We start from the raw sequence: 14735 nt of genomic DNA, 5'->3' as shown, positions 1-14735 counted from the left end.
CAACCCTTTTTTTTATTTCGTTTACAACTCCCCCTTTCCGTGTGTGTGAGTGTGGGGCTATGACAATATTTTTTGTAAAATTTAATTAGAAAAGTTTTGAAAAGCCGGAAAGTGCCCGGTCAGGTGCATTGCCCCGCCTCTGGTGAAGACGCCTCATTTACTCTTTTAGCACAAAAGTCGAAGCCACTTTTGATAAGTGCGTGTTGCGAAAAAGTTACTCAAATTTCCAACGCCACTGAAAACGTGACAAAAACTTGTCAATGCATGCAAACTGATAGCAGTGTAGTGGCAGTCGGTAGTGGGCAGGAGGGCTTGGTTGTTCCGAGGTCCAACTGAGCGTGTCGAGTATGCAAAATAGGATGGGTTGCAAGGACAGCGACAAATGTCCGACATTAGCTGGAGGACCAACACAAAAAAAGGTGCATCAAGAGGCTCTGCTGTTTAAAACCGAAAGGTTACACACTCTATCTATTTATAGGGATATCTCCATTCTGCAATATCTGCATAACGATATTTAAACTTTTAAGCCAGCTTATTAAATAGGCGGTGTTGTAAGCTCCACAAAAATATCTTTAAAGCTTGATCTTTCAGAATATCGTCATCTTCATACCCATTGCTAGGGTATAGCCTCGAAACTGAGAGTGAGTGAGAACTTTGGGCAGGACAAAGTAGAGGAGCAAGTTCGCTGCTGGTAACCTCGTTTATTATGTCATCGTCATCGGCGAAACCATTTCGAGAGCCACCGGCAGGAGGTGCGAATAGGTGGGTGGATTGGGTGATTGGGCAGGTGGCCCTGACAGAGTCAGAGGCGGAAGCCGGGGTGTGGCAAATGAGGGAATGGATGGTTGGCCAGATAGTGGGCTCTGTAAGTTTGCTACGTGCCACGGGGTAGAGGCGCAAAAATGTTCGCACGAGCAACCGCGTGGGGCGAAAAGTTTCGCCAAGTAGAACGTAGGATAGTTTCGGGATCCACCAGAATGCAGTGGGCTGCCAGGGATCTCCCACCTGGCCGAGCCGGAATCGTAACTGGAAACTTATGCAACTGGCCAACTGAGCTTGTTTAGATTTATAAGCTGCCACTGTCCCTAAAATGGGACAAAAGTTGCTACAGGAGTTGATGTATCAAGATCCTATAGCCAACCAAAATCGAACTTGTTTGTTTGTTTTTAACTCAAGGCTAGGGTGGATATAAAAGAAAGGATATTTAGCTATTTTTAGGATAACTATAATCAATAACTAATCTCTCATAATGCTTTCTTTAAGTTGTCAAATTTTTGCGTTAAATTAAAATTCATTTTGTAAAATTTTCTTACAATGCAGAGTAATGCCTCCCAACGAGAAAATTAATTTTCCTGGACATAGCCGTATACTTTCATTTCTTCTTTCTCACACATATATTTTCTATTCTTCTTAAGAATTATATAACCCAAAATCCCTCCCTAGTTGTGCAAAGTAAGTCACAAAAACTCAAACTTTGCTTAGAACTAAAATTTTCTAATATTACTTATATTATATTTTATCATTTTTAGCAAAAAAAACTATTAAATGAAGAAGTATATGGCGGGATGTTTGACGACTATGGACTTCGAATTCCAGGATCGTTAGACGAATGCGCAGAGAATCCCGGGGATAAGGTAGCCCGGTGGTGGTTCGGAGGTATCTCCTGCTCGGCAGTTTCCTCCGTAATGGCTCCCATCGACATTGTGAAGACCCACATGCAGACTCAGAAACGGCAACGTACCATTCTGGGTACCGCCCGGAAAATTATTAAGAGGCGAGGTTTGCTGGGCTTAATTTGGAGGGTTTAATAGGGAAATATCTTATAAAAACTGCAATATTCAAGGTTATATCGGCTTTTACGATGGCTTCTCGGCGGCTGTGCTCCAACAGATGACGTCCATCAACATTAGATTTTCGGTTTACGAGGCTGGTCGGCAGAACTATATAGTCAATGATGATTCCTACCTGGGAAAACTTTTGTTGGGCCTTCTGGCTGGTGCCTGTGGATCGATTTGTGGAATACCAGCTGATCTGATCAACGTTCGGATGCAAACGGATATGAAACATCCCGAGCATGCTCGCCGCAAGTATTTTTCAAATGATCTCCTCGACGAAGTACATAGTCTTAATGGCAATCTCGAATATTTTAGTTACAAGCACATCTTTGACGCCCTGATAAGGATTCCCAGAGAAGAGGGGATTCTCGCACTGTACAAAGGTGGATCGGTGGCAACTCTCAAGGCTTCTTTGGGAACATGCTCTCAAATCTCCTCCTATGACATTGTGAGTTATAAGATTGTACATATTTATTAATACTTTAATAGTAAATAGCTCTTAATTTATGATTTGTATTTAAAGATCAAAACGGAAATGCAACATCGACTCGCTATGCATGACAGTGTACCCCTGCACTTTTTCAGTTCTTTTGTGACCTCCATAATTTCAACCACTCTGACCCATCCACTGGACGTGATGAAGACCCTAATGATGACCGGGAGGCCAGGACAATTCGAAACATTTTCGCAAGCCGCCAAGCACATGATGCGCTTTGGATACATAGGACCCTTTCGGGGCTTGCTGCCCACGATGGTGCGCAAGGGTCCTGCCACAGTTATGGTATTTGTGATGTACGAACAGTTGAGACTTCATTTCGGAAAATGCACCTTAGGAGGGATAAAAGTAAACTAACAAAGTGTTATGCCTTTTTTTTTTTTGAAGATTATGGTGGACTTGATGATCCCTATGAGCCTACTTTTGTTTCTTGTGTCTGGCAAAAAAAACCACGTATTTAGAAATACAATATAATTGAAGGGATCGTTGACCGCGTTCGTGGAGCTCAACGAAACATCAACCACAACTGGTCGCATTATAAATTGATTACAACTTGCAACGTGACTAATGAACATTAATTTGTCCAACTCCTTGACAAGGAGGACGCAGTTGGGCCACCAAAGTTGGGGGCTAAATGCCAGCACGTGCTGTGTGTGTAGTTCTAGTTAGGATGTCGCGTCCCTCTGACAACTAGGCGTATGAGCAACAATGCTCAGACAGGAACAGCAAAGGCGACGCACATATCCTTGTATTTCATACCATATCCCATACCATGCCATTCCATTCAGCGCCATTTTGTGTGGGTGTCGTGTCACGTAAACGACGGTAAATGTTGCACGTATGGACGGCATTGTTATGGATTCGTGGATGGGTGAATGGGTGTTTGTAACATATGGAGGACACTCTGGCTATTACTAAGCACCCATACACCCCTTATCCCTGCAAAGCCCACGGCTAGCTACCCTTTAATCGTGATTGCAATCATTGTGGAAATTGAATTTGTAAGTAGGCAATTTTAGGACGACGATTACGCGGAAAAATAAGAATAATGCGACGCAATGAAACTGAATTAGACAGAGCTCTAAGGTTCTTTTCGTCATAGCAGAGGTCCTCCGAAATGCAACTAACTTACACTTGAAAAGTTACCAGATTTAGTTTTAAATACAAGACTATGAAACATTTAAAAAATTCCTTTGCTAATCTAAGCTTAGTATTTTTGAAATATAGTTTTAATTAAGCAACCTAAAGAATATTTTGTATCTATTTTATAGCTTTTTATTTTCTTTAGAGTGTTTCTTGAGTCCTGTGGAGTTAGTAAGCCAAACTAACACTTGCAGGGAGCTCCCACGATTTGCATAAATGCTCAGAGCCAAATTTATGACTGACTTTCGATTGCATCGACGATGAGTTTGGGAGAAAGACGGGTCAGAGGTCGGGGCACCCTTGTTTTCTGTGCCGCTTGGCAGGTTATTAGTCGCACTGCTAGCACATTTTGTTTGTCATTAAAATCATTTGCATAGTTTGTATTTATGCAGCCGCTTTAGTGGTCGTGGTGCACTCACATCGTTTTGCATTAATAAATATAACACATACGCACTGTTGACCCGCATTCGCTTCGAACCTAACCGGCTCTGCGTGCGGTCCTCGTGTGTGTCCAATCAACGTGGAATTGAATGCTTTATGAAGGCACCAAGCCCTGTTTGTTTAACCCTTCTCTAACCGAGAGTGTTTTGCGAACACACACCACCCAACCAGGTCAGGAGTCGGGAAGTTAACAATTATTTGGCAACTGACCAGGATATCAGGTTCAAATGATGGGCAGCTTCCCGAGCTAATATTTAAACAAAAGTTTACTCTGGATAATTGGGAATTAAATGCTTTTTATAGATTTAGATTAATTAATTACAGATTTACAAAGTCTGTTTAATTACTATTGTAGAAACTTGATATATTTTATTTTTTATCCTTGAACGTCATAAAATTTAGCTACACTAACATCGTATATGGGCCACTTGCTGTGTTTTTCGATTCACTGTGAACTAGCCTATTTTCTTACTAGATATCTATTTCCTATTTCCAAAACGTACACGAAACTCTTCGAAGAGTAAAAACATTATGATCGTATTTGGAACTGATCGCAGCAAACAAGGCACCAATCCCCGGAAAAGTCCTCGCGTCCCGAAGTCCAGTAGGTGCCGGACGTAGTCCGACATTCCGCCGGGGTGGGTCATTTGGAGGGTTCGAATGTTTTCGATGGGCTGGATAAGTGGTCCATATATAATAGCAGCAGTCACAGAGCTGATTACGTGCAGCAACTTTTGGTCGTGTTTGAAATCAAAGGATCGCATGTAGAACTCCTTGGCCTATATTAATACAGAATTTATTATCATGGCCGTACAGGGCCATCATATATTCACCTGATCATAGGACGCAATCTGGCCAATGGTGCTCAAGGAAGAACGTATAATTGAGAAGAGGCCGCCCTTGTAGAGGGCCAGGAATCCTTCGTCCCTGCACACACGATAAAGACCATGAAAGGCGTGGCGGTAGTTCCATCTCTCATCCTTTGGCAAGGTCCTGTCTATGTGCATTCTGGTATTCACCAACTCTATAGGTATACCTATAGAACTGGCTATGCTTCCCGAAAATGTGGCCAATATGCACTTTTGGAAGTATCTGGAATCATCGAACCTTTGCTTTCCCAACTGGTACAGGTGGAACCGCATCGTCGTATAGGTGAGCTGCCGCAATATCTGGGCACTCACTCCATCATACAGGGAAAAGAAACCTTAAAGGATACGTATATACCTATTGTTTTATGAGGAAAAATGTTATTTTTTTTACCATGTTTTCTGATGGCCCATTGCATATTTTTAATCAATCCACGTTTTTCTTTGTCGACCACCAAACGCGTCTCAAGGAGATCAAAGGGAGCCGTTAAAAGTTGACAACAGGCACCAGCTACCCCACCGCCCCACCAGGGGGGGTTGTACCTAAAATCTCTAGAATATATATATTCTTATAATGTGGGTATTTTTGGTATCTTACATGCGAGCGTCTTTTTTTGCGCCATCATCGTAAAGCGCCAGTTTGAACCACCAATATCCATCAATACTTTAACCCAATATCGCAAGAACTTTTCCGGATGTGTCCTGTGTGCCGGGCTTCAACGTAATAATCAGCTAAAACCGACAGTCCTTATGATTTTGGAACATCGAATCTTCCCCATTTGAAATTGCGCCTAGTCTTTCTTATAGTCGATCTATAGTCTGAACGTCGGTTCCTCTCCATTTGGAATTTTGCCTATTTTTTTTTTTTATAAGGTGTAAATCATGACTACAATAAACTCAAAGCCATGTTATGCTTGGTTTTTAATGTTAAATTAATCAATAGAGTTGGCCAATGGGCTAAGAGCCGTAAGTCGTCCGTCATTCCCGATTTCCGGCCATTAACATGGGCACTTCAGGCTGCCTAATTGCTGGGCAGGAGTTCGAACTAATTGAGGCAGCTCCTCCTTTAACCTGTTCCGCCAACCAGTTGGCCAACTTTCTGGTGAACGATGGAAGGCATCCAGTGCCAGGCAGGTGTTGCAACGTTGTTGAGTAATTTGGCATAGTTTCGTGGTTGCCACAGCCGCTCCTCAGTGCCTCGACTGCAGACTGCAGAACTTTCAAGTGTGCTCCGATGCTCACACAGTTGTCATGGCATTATCACGGCCATTAGGCATCAGCCAGCAATGCGTATGTGTGCCAGCCACCTTTCCGCAGTTCCAAATTGGTAGCAACTTTCGGACATATTAGGGGCAACTCTGCGGGAGCGCCGCAAAAAGTTATTTTGGGTTGACTACCAAGTTGAGGGCTTTGCGGCGACAATGGACCAGAATTTGGTTTTGTTTCAAATTTTAGATCCATCATTTCATTTAAAACTTGTTCCTACAACTTGTACAAAATTTACGTAAAAAGCTTTCGATTTTTGTATACTATAGACATACTATACTATAGTTAATATCTTTCAGTTGATAATCCATACATTAATCAAATTATTATTTTTTTGTATAAATATTTCATACACACTTTTTCAGGACTATGCTCTTTGTAATAATAGCATACTTTTCAGGGCACAAAATGGTTTCCTCATTAGGCGATGAAAACGTCGAGCCATCAATCAAGTGCTCAATCAATCAATCGGCATTTATTTTACTGCCTGCAATTTGAGTGCAATTGCATGAAGAAAAAACAAAGGAAATTGGATAAAAACGGCGGGCAACAAAAAACTCCTGCCGCACACAAATTTATTTATTTGAATTTTTTATGAGCGGGCACTAAAAAATTGATTCATAAATTTCTACTGCGCAAATAAACTAACACAATAAGCCGCTCTACATATATACTCGGTCCCCATCGCTATCTATCTATATCTCGTTTTACAGTTAGTCGTAACTATGGGGGCGTGGCCGTGGCAGTTAAACTTATTCCACCCCGCACGAGTAAGGCCCCCTATCCCTTTGTGTACTTACTTTCGTCTGCGTAAGCGAAATATTTTCTTTTTTCTAGTTTATTTATCTTTGGAATTGTTCGTCTTTCAATTTTTTTTTTATTTCATTGAGCTTTTCAATTTGCCCGTAATATGAAATAATATATCACGTATGCACTAGCTCTCTCTCCGGCTAACTTGCCCTGAAAATTTACTTTTGCAAATTTAATGCTCCCTCTTGGAAGTGTTTTCTGTTTTTCGTTCTTTTTTTTTGCAAACTAACACGTCAATTTGAGATACCTCAACATCGATGGTTTTGTTTGGGCCAACATGGCCCTATTTTTTTTTTTTTGTAGCCAGTTTCTGCCAGAATGCTCTGGAATTCATTCGGCAGCACTTACTATACTTCGGAAAGGGAAGTCCCCGAAGAACATCCTACTGAAATGTTTTTCCTTGTCTGTCGGCATGTCTGTTTACCATTTTGCCAGTTTGCCAGTATCTTAGGTTATTAGAAAAGTTTGCGGCCTGCCTAAGAGGCAACAAAAAAGTTGCCAGTCGAAGAAAATTGCATATTGAAGTTGTTTAGGCCATTTTGGACAACCGATGAGGGGAAGTCCAAAGCCAGGTCTAAGTCCGACATGTTTGCTTTTCAGCTTGATTTTTGAACATGGAAGTGAAGTTTTTAGAACGCAATGATCTGGAAATATGATATATTTTGAAATGAGAAACTGAAGGGTATTTTTAAGAAATATTTACAGGAAATACAAAAATTTTATTTATTTTAGAACGTTAGTAGAATACAGGGCCTTAAAATTAATATATATTCTTTTTAATCAAATAATTAAATTAGAAATAATTTTTATTGTTGGAATGTGTAGACTCTACAAAAAGGCTATTTAAAAAAATCATCAAAATTCTCAACATTTTTATTTGCATTACAGCAGTGCATGCAACAGTCTGCCAACTTATAGCCGAGATATCTTCACCGCAACACCCGGCTAAGACCACTCAACAACCTCCGACCCTCTGCCCGTTGGCAAACTTTCGCCAAGTATAGAAAACAACAACAAACAAGAGCTTGCAACGGCTGTCGATGCCGTTCCAACCACATGTAATGCAGCTGCAAGCCGCCAAACTTGGCAAACTCCTGGATCAGGACCAGGCCCGAAGAGTCGAAGGGTGGTGCCAAAGAAATTGGGGAATCCGGCTAAAAGTGTGACAAAGACGAAGGAGGGGCGAGAGATTCTATCAAGTTTTTCGCTCAAAAGTTTTTTTTTCCACCTTCCTTTTTTGTGGCAAGTCGGGTCGCAATGCAACTACAACTGTTTGAGTCCTTTTGGCCAATTTTCGTGTTGAATTCTTTTAAAAAATGTTTTTGGATCAAATATCAACATCAGAACCACTGCAGGCCAACGGGTCCGCAGGTGACACACCTCTGGGAGACGGGCCAAAGGGTTAAAGCTCACAATCAACTGGTCAAAGCTGCTACAGGATAACCACACTCTGTCAAAAACCACTCTGTCCCAGTCACGAATTAAGGCGAACAGAGGTGTTGCAACTTGCTACGAAAATTCCAAATTCCATTTTACGATAATGCAACTTGCCACAAGGCCAAAAAAAATAATGAAAAATATGGTGGAAGATTGATAGTGTCGACGAGCCAAGCTGGCCCTGGGAAAAACGAGGCCAGCCTTTTTTAGCCCGCCTCGGCATTTGGGCAACATGTGTCGTAATAACAATAATAACACGACAAACGCCCAAACCACACAGCTGTGAATTCACTGCAGTTTTTGCAAAAATATTGGTTTCAAAAAAATGGAGATAGCCTGTATTTATAATATGTACAAAAAGTATAAAAAGGATAAAAATAAATAATATAAATCACAAATTAAAGATAGAAACCAAGACCATAAACGAGTTAATTTATAAATCGACTCAACTTTAAGTTTCAAACAGATTTAGTAAAACATTATTTTTGGAGCACATGGGCCACTTCTATGGCTATATCACCAGTAATCATTCGATACCTCAGTTCTTCATCCATTTCCACCAAAATCATAAAAAAAAATTTAGTTTTTAGATTTTCTGACCAATTTTTTAGGAGTTCCTCTTCAAAAAAAATAGGGAAAACGCCTGAAAGAAAAATATGGCCCACTGAAAGGTTTTATCTTCTCCAGTAATCATCCGATTCTTGAGTAGAAAACGTTAACTTATTTATGAATTGATTTTTCATCAATTTTTATCAAAACTTTAAAAGAAATTATTTGGAGCATCCCCTTAGGAGGCTATTTCTTTGCCGATAAAAATTAGGATATAGAAAAGCTTGAAGCTGTAAAAGCCACTTAAATATTTTCTTTAAAGATTCCACCTCATTTTTATTTTTCTAAGAACTTTTGGTCATCCATAAAAATGCACTTTAACTGCCCCGAGGTCTTGGGTGAGAATCGGGATCAGGATATCCGACAGTTCAAAAATATACAACAAAAATTTAGCTCGGGCCCGCATAATTGCGGATATTCCGAAAATGCCCAGCGCTCTGCTGGACGACCGGCAACGTGGCGTATACGGCAACCGCAGAGGCAGGACGAAAAGGGGAGGCATAAAGGAGCCCAAGTCGGGAGGAGGCATGAGTTTACTGCAACTAGTTCTCCTTGAGGCCCGGCTTAAGTTCTGTCGGGTTATTTAAAGTTCGCGTTATTAATAAATGCCTCACTGGGGCCGTCGCTTTGCCTTTCCTGGCTTGCAACTCGGCAAGGGTTGCAAGGATCTGTGGTATGCAGAGCTTGATTAGTGCAGGGCCTAACTTATGGCCAGGGGCTTCCATCGGCGGTGCCGGAGGGGGGAGCAGAGGAAGAGGTAAGTTGACTTCCTGCAAATTACTAGGAGTTTTGCTGGGCGCAAAGTTTGGCGCGTTATCGTCGAAAGTTTAATGGAACTATGTCGTGCCGTGCAGCGCCGCCGAAAACAGGCGGTCCGTCGCAGATGTCCTTACCCCTTTCATACTTCGTCCTTTTACCCAGATGGTGTACTGCATCTAAAAGGGGTTGGGGGTCCGTGTTAAGCCTAGTTGGTTCTCAGCAGGGGCTTAGCTAATTGCCGAGGACACCCACACATTTGACAGATTTGTTAGCACGAAAATAAAGCAATAAGCTTGGTCAGAGCAGCTAAATAAATTAATTATTATGGTGGGGAGTCCGAAAAGAACCATTCTTGTACATTGTGTTGTACAGTATTATATTTTTATAATTATTACATTTTATAAAAATTGAGAATACGACTTTATTAATGGTAGAAATCAAATCTAATTCATATTTAAACTGTGCTTGCTAGACAAATAATTAAATCTGAGTTTATATGCTTAATATCATTTGAAGATGAAATTAAACATTCTATTGACCGCAGTCAAGTAAACAAGCCACGCGGGCTTGTGCCAATGATTGCTGCCCCCGATTGCTGTCCCCATTTGTTGACTGTCATTTGTGGCAGAGAGACAGAGAGGCCCAAGATTCCCATGTCGCATCAACGCAATTTGACCCACAATCGATGGTTTATGGTTAGCCCGAGGGCGTGGCTGCGGGGGCTGAGGATGTCATCGAATGGAAATCCCGATTGATGACTGACTGAGGAAGGGGGGGGCTCACTATTGACTCTCCACTGTCTGTTTGTAATTATCAGAGGAATATCTGAAATGGTTTCCTGTTGCCTGCAGTTAATGCGCCTTAAATTGTTGCCCCCAGATACGAGCAGCGAGCTACGAGCAACTTTCCTCAAAAAGCATTTAAAACTTCTGAAAAAATGAAACTCCTGGCAGCGGGCAGAAAATTTCCCTGTTTACAAACATTTAGCAAAGTTTTTCCTTTCAGATTGTGATATACAACTTAATTACTGTGTTTTCCACATCTGGTTTACTTCCAGCGAGGAAGCAGCATATGTAAATACGCAAACTGCAATAATTAATGTTTGCCTTAAATTTTTCTCTTTCTTCTGATTACTTAGTAACTTCAACACACTACTTAAAGGTTAGGGGTTAAGAGATTAAAAGTTAGCTTAAAACTTATTGTAAAACCTTTTTTTTTAAACCCTTGCAGAGGGTATTATAATTTTGGATCGGCCGACTACATCCTACAGCTGCCATATAACAGATTGATCGGAAATGCCATAACTTCAGTATTTTTACAGATAAGGAGTTTGGATTTTTTATGGATTATATTTTTGGCTAAATAATACGACACACCACACACAACTTTCATAACGATCCTACAGGTGATAACCTAAATTTCAAGGGATCCCACCACGAAAAATGGAAAAAACAACTAAAAAATATTTTGTTTCAGCCATCACCCTATAGGGGATAACAAATAAAAAAAAAATATTTTGTCTCAGGATTTTGATGCAGAATGGTGGGGAATCGATCCAGAAATCGTTTAAGGTACTCCGCTTGAGAATCGGATGAGAATTGGGGAAGATATAGCCATTACTGTGGACCCTATAGGGGAAAACCCCATTCTCAAGGGATCCCACCACGAAAAATGGACAAACAATCTAAAAAAAAATGTTATCTCAGGATTTTGATGCAGAATGGCGAAGAATCGATCCAGAAATCGTTTAAGGTACTCCGCTTGAAAATCGGATGAGAATTGGGGAAGGTATAGCCATTACTGTGGACCCTATAGGGGAAAACCCCATTCTCAAGGGATCCCACCACGAAAAATGGACAAAAAATCTAAAAAATATTTTGTCTAAGTATTTTGATGCAGAATGGTGGGGAATCGATCCAGAAATCGTTTAAGGTACTCCGCTTGAGAATCGGATGAGAATTGGGGAAGATATAGCCATTACTGTGGACCCTATAGGGGAAAACCCCATTCTCAAGGGATCCCACCACGAAAAATGGACAAACAATCTAAAAAAAAATGTTATCTCAGGATTTTGATGCAGAATGGCGAAGAATCGATCCAGAAATCGTTTAAGGTACTCCGCTTGAGAATCGGATGAGAATTGGGGAAGGTATAGCCATTACTGTGGACCCTATAGGGGAAAACCCCATTCTCAAGGGATCCCACCACGAAAAATGGACAAAAAATCTAAAAAATATTTTGTCTAGGTATTTTGATGCAGAATGGTGGGGAATCGATCCAGAAATCGTTTAAGGTACTCCGCTTGAGAATCGGATCAAAATTGGGAAAGATATAGCCATCACTGTGGACCCTATAGGGAAAAACCCCATTTTCAAGGGATCCCATCACGAAAAATGGACAAAAAATCTAAAAAATATTTTATCTCAGGATTTTGGATCAGGATACTCCGCTTGAGAATCGGATGAGAATTGGGGAAGATATAGTCATCACGGTGGACCCTATAGGGGGAAAACCCCATTTTCAAGAGATCCCATCACGAAAAATGGACAAAAAATCTAAAAAATATTTTGCCTCAGGATTTTGATGCAGAATGGCGAAGAATCGATCCAGAAATCGTTTAAGGTACTCCGCTTGAGAATCGGATGAGAATTGGGGAAGATATAGCCACTACTGTGGACCCTATAGGGGAAAACCTCATTCTCAAGGGATCCCATCACGAAAAATGGACAAAAAATCTAAAAAATATTTTGTCTCAGGATTTTGATGCAGAATGGTGTGGAATCGATCCAGAAATCGTTTAAGGTACTCCGCTTGAGAATCGGATGAGAATTGGGGAAGATATAGCCACTACTGTGGACCCTATAGGGGAAAACCTCATTCTCAAGGGATCCCATCACGAAAAATGGACAAAAAATCTAAAAAATATTTTGTCTCAGGATTTTGATGCAGAATGGTGGGGAATCGATCCAGAAATCGTTTAAGGTACTCCGCTTGAGAATCGGATGAGAATTGGGGAAGATATAGCCATTACTGTGGACCCTATAGGGGAAAACCCCATTCTCAAGGGATCCCACCACGAAAAATGGACAAACAATCTAAAAAAAAATGTTATCGTAGGATTTTGATGCAGAATGGCGAAGAATCGATCCAGAAATCGTTTAAGGTACTCCGCTTGAGAATCGGATGAGAATTGGGGAAGGTATAGCCATTACTGTGGACCCTATAGGGGAAAACCCCATTCTCAAGGGATCCCACCACGAAAAATGGACAAAAAATCTAAAAAATATTTTGTCTAAGTATTTTGATGCAGAATGGTGGGGAATCGATCCAGAAATCGTTTAAGGTACTCCGCTTGAGAATCGGATCAAAATTGGGAAAGATATAGCCATCACTGTGGACCCTATAGGGAAAAACCCCATTTTCAAGGGATCCCATCACGAAAAATGGACAAAAAATCTAAAAAATATTTTATCTCAGGATTTTGGATCAGGATACTCCGCTTGAGAATCGGATGAGAATTGGGGAAGATATAGTCATCACGGTGGACCCTATAGGGGGAAAACCCCATTTTCAAGAGATCCCATCACGAAAAATGGACAAAAAATCTAAAAAATATTTTGTCACTATTAAAGATAGGAAGCTTGCGACTTTTTTTAAGTTTTGTATTTTAATAAATTGGCTTTATAATAAAATTCTAATAAGGCCCACTTATTAGCCATAAATATCGAACCTTAACCGGAAGGGTAAATCACTTTGTCTCCCTCCGAAGTTAGTTTTCCTTTCTTGTTAGTAATTTATAATATTATTGAATGAACGAATTTAGTTAGGGAATGTTTGAAATTTAAATTTAAACGTGAAAAGTAGTTCTACTCCTGGAATGGCATTTAAGCTTAAACACCAGCGTCTTATAGGTACACGGCTCCCAAAAGAACCTTACCTTTTATTTATTGCAGACAGGAAGACTGCTTTGAAAGGCCGGAAGTTAACTTTGCTTAACATGGCCAACTATCGCAGCATATCGCCTTGCTGGTTAATTTGATTGACATTTATCCGTTTTATTCTGTGAGCATGGAAGCAGTGTTTTTTTTTAAACAGGCGGCTATATCAATGGCCCAATGGTGGCGTGTGTCTTTAGTCAGGTTGGCGGTGTCTTCTTTTTTTTAGCATTTTCCTTTTCCCGGCTCTTGGTCTACACTTGACACAGTGTTTGCACTTTGCGCTGATTTAATCTTTTCGTTGCCTTTGGCTGAGTGTCTACCCCACCAAGGGGCGTGGCTAGGAATGTCTGGGCCCGATTGTGGGATCAGGATAACTGGATACCTACTCCGTCCCCTGATCCCCTGGCGCTAAATTGGGCGCGTGATAAAGAGCAGGAAAAGAAGGAGCTCGGCACACAAAAAAAAAACGCCTGAAAGGAATCCTACTGTTTGCCTTTGGTCTCTAGGTGTCGTTCGAATCGAAGAGTGCAGGCGGAAAAAAGGGAAAAATTATTGAACATCTGATGCAGTTATGATAATGTCAAAGCATTTCCACTCAAGCGACAGTTTGGCTAGATTTCGATTATGACAGGCAAATGGAAGAGTTATTGCAAATTAATGCAAGCCCTTCGAGTGGCCTGACAACGATTTGGGTCAATAATTGTTCAAGTTGTCGCCTTTAATGGGCAAACTTTCCATTCAGGAGCATAATATATTAAATGGCTTTTCGGTGGCTATAAATTCTATCCATTCTATTCAAAACTATTATCGGGTAAATCATAAAAACCCAATGCAATTGTTGAATATAATTCCTTTCTCTGTCTCTAAGCGACACGCCCCTAATCCAAAGCTTATAGACACACGTGCATTACTATATAAATATGTGTATAAAATCGTATATATATATACATAAATATAAAACGCTGTACTTTATTTGTGGGCTGACCAAGTTGCGTGGTCCAAACAATATTTATAATAATTTACAGAATTTATGTAAAAACTTTTTTATGTGTTTGTGCCATAGAGGCGCAGTTAATTTGGCCAAGTTTGCGGCTTGTTTGGCGGCCAATCGTGTAATTTTTGTACAATTTATACC

The 14735-nt window shown here is 40.6% G+C and overlaps 2 protein-coding genes across 5 annotated transcripts; one reads left to right on the top strand and one right to left on the bottom strand.

Moving 5' to 3' along the window:
- The first annotated feature begins 1249 nt into the window (after positions 1 to 1249).
- Dic4 (Dicarboxylate carrier 4) lies at positions 1250 to 2693 on the top strand. Of its 4 annotated transcripts, none has more exons than XM_070280383.1 (5): positions 1250 to 1452; positions 1530 to 1779; positions 1844 to 2087; positions 2151 to 2283; positions 2332 to 2693. In XM_070280383.1, the coding sequence occupies exons 2-5, from the start codon at positions 1566 to 1568 to the stop codon at positions 2686 to 2688; spliced, it is 948 nt and encodes a 315-aa protein (XP_070136484.1). In that variant the 5' UTR covers positions 1250 to 1452; positions 1530 to 1565; the 3' UTR covers positions 2689 to 2693. The 4 variants fall into 4 exon arrangements, 2 of the variants coding, with proteins under 2 accessions (XP_070136484.1, XP_043069949.1); XR_011442922.1 differs by having other exon boundaries at positions 1252 to 1452; positions 1844 to 2083; positions 2359 to 2500; XR_011442923.1 differs by having other exon boundaries at positions 1252 to 1452; positions 1844 to 2083; positions 2332 to 2473.
- A 1560-nt stretch (positions 2694 to 4253) lies between these two features.
- Positions 4254 to 5684, bottom strand: LOC108134084 (mitochondrial dicarboxylate carrier). The gene is made up of 4 exons (XM_017254264.3): positions 5380 to 5684; positions 5176 to 5324; positions 4749 to 5119; positions 4254 to 4694 (listed from the first exon to the last, which is right to left on the bottom strand). Coding segments are annotated over exons 1-4 (822 nt in total). The 5' UTR covers positions 5382 to 5684; the 3' UTR covers positions 4254 to 4394.
- Positions 5685 to 14735: the final 9051 nt, after the last annotated feature.

This window comes from Drosophila bipectinata, chromosome 3L, assembly GCF_030179905.1.
Source record: "Drosophila bipectinata strain 14024-0381.07 chromosome 3L, DbipHiC1v2, whole genome shotgun sequence".
NCBI classification, from domain to species: Eukaryota; Metazoa; Arthropoda; class Insecta; order Diptera; family Drosophilidae; genus Drosophila; species Drosophila bipectinata.
This window is presented reverse-complemented; position numbering and strand designations above follow the sequence as displayed.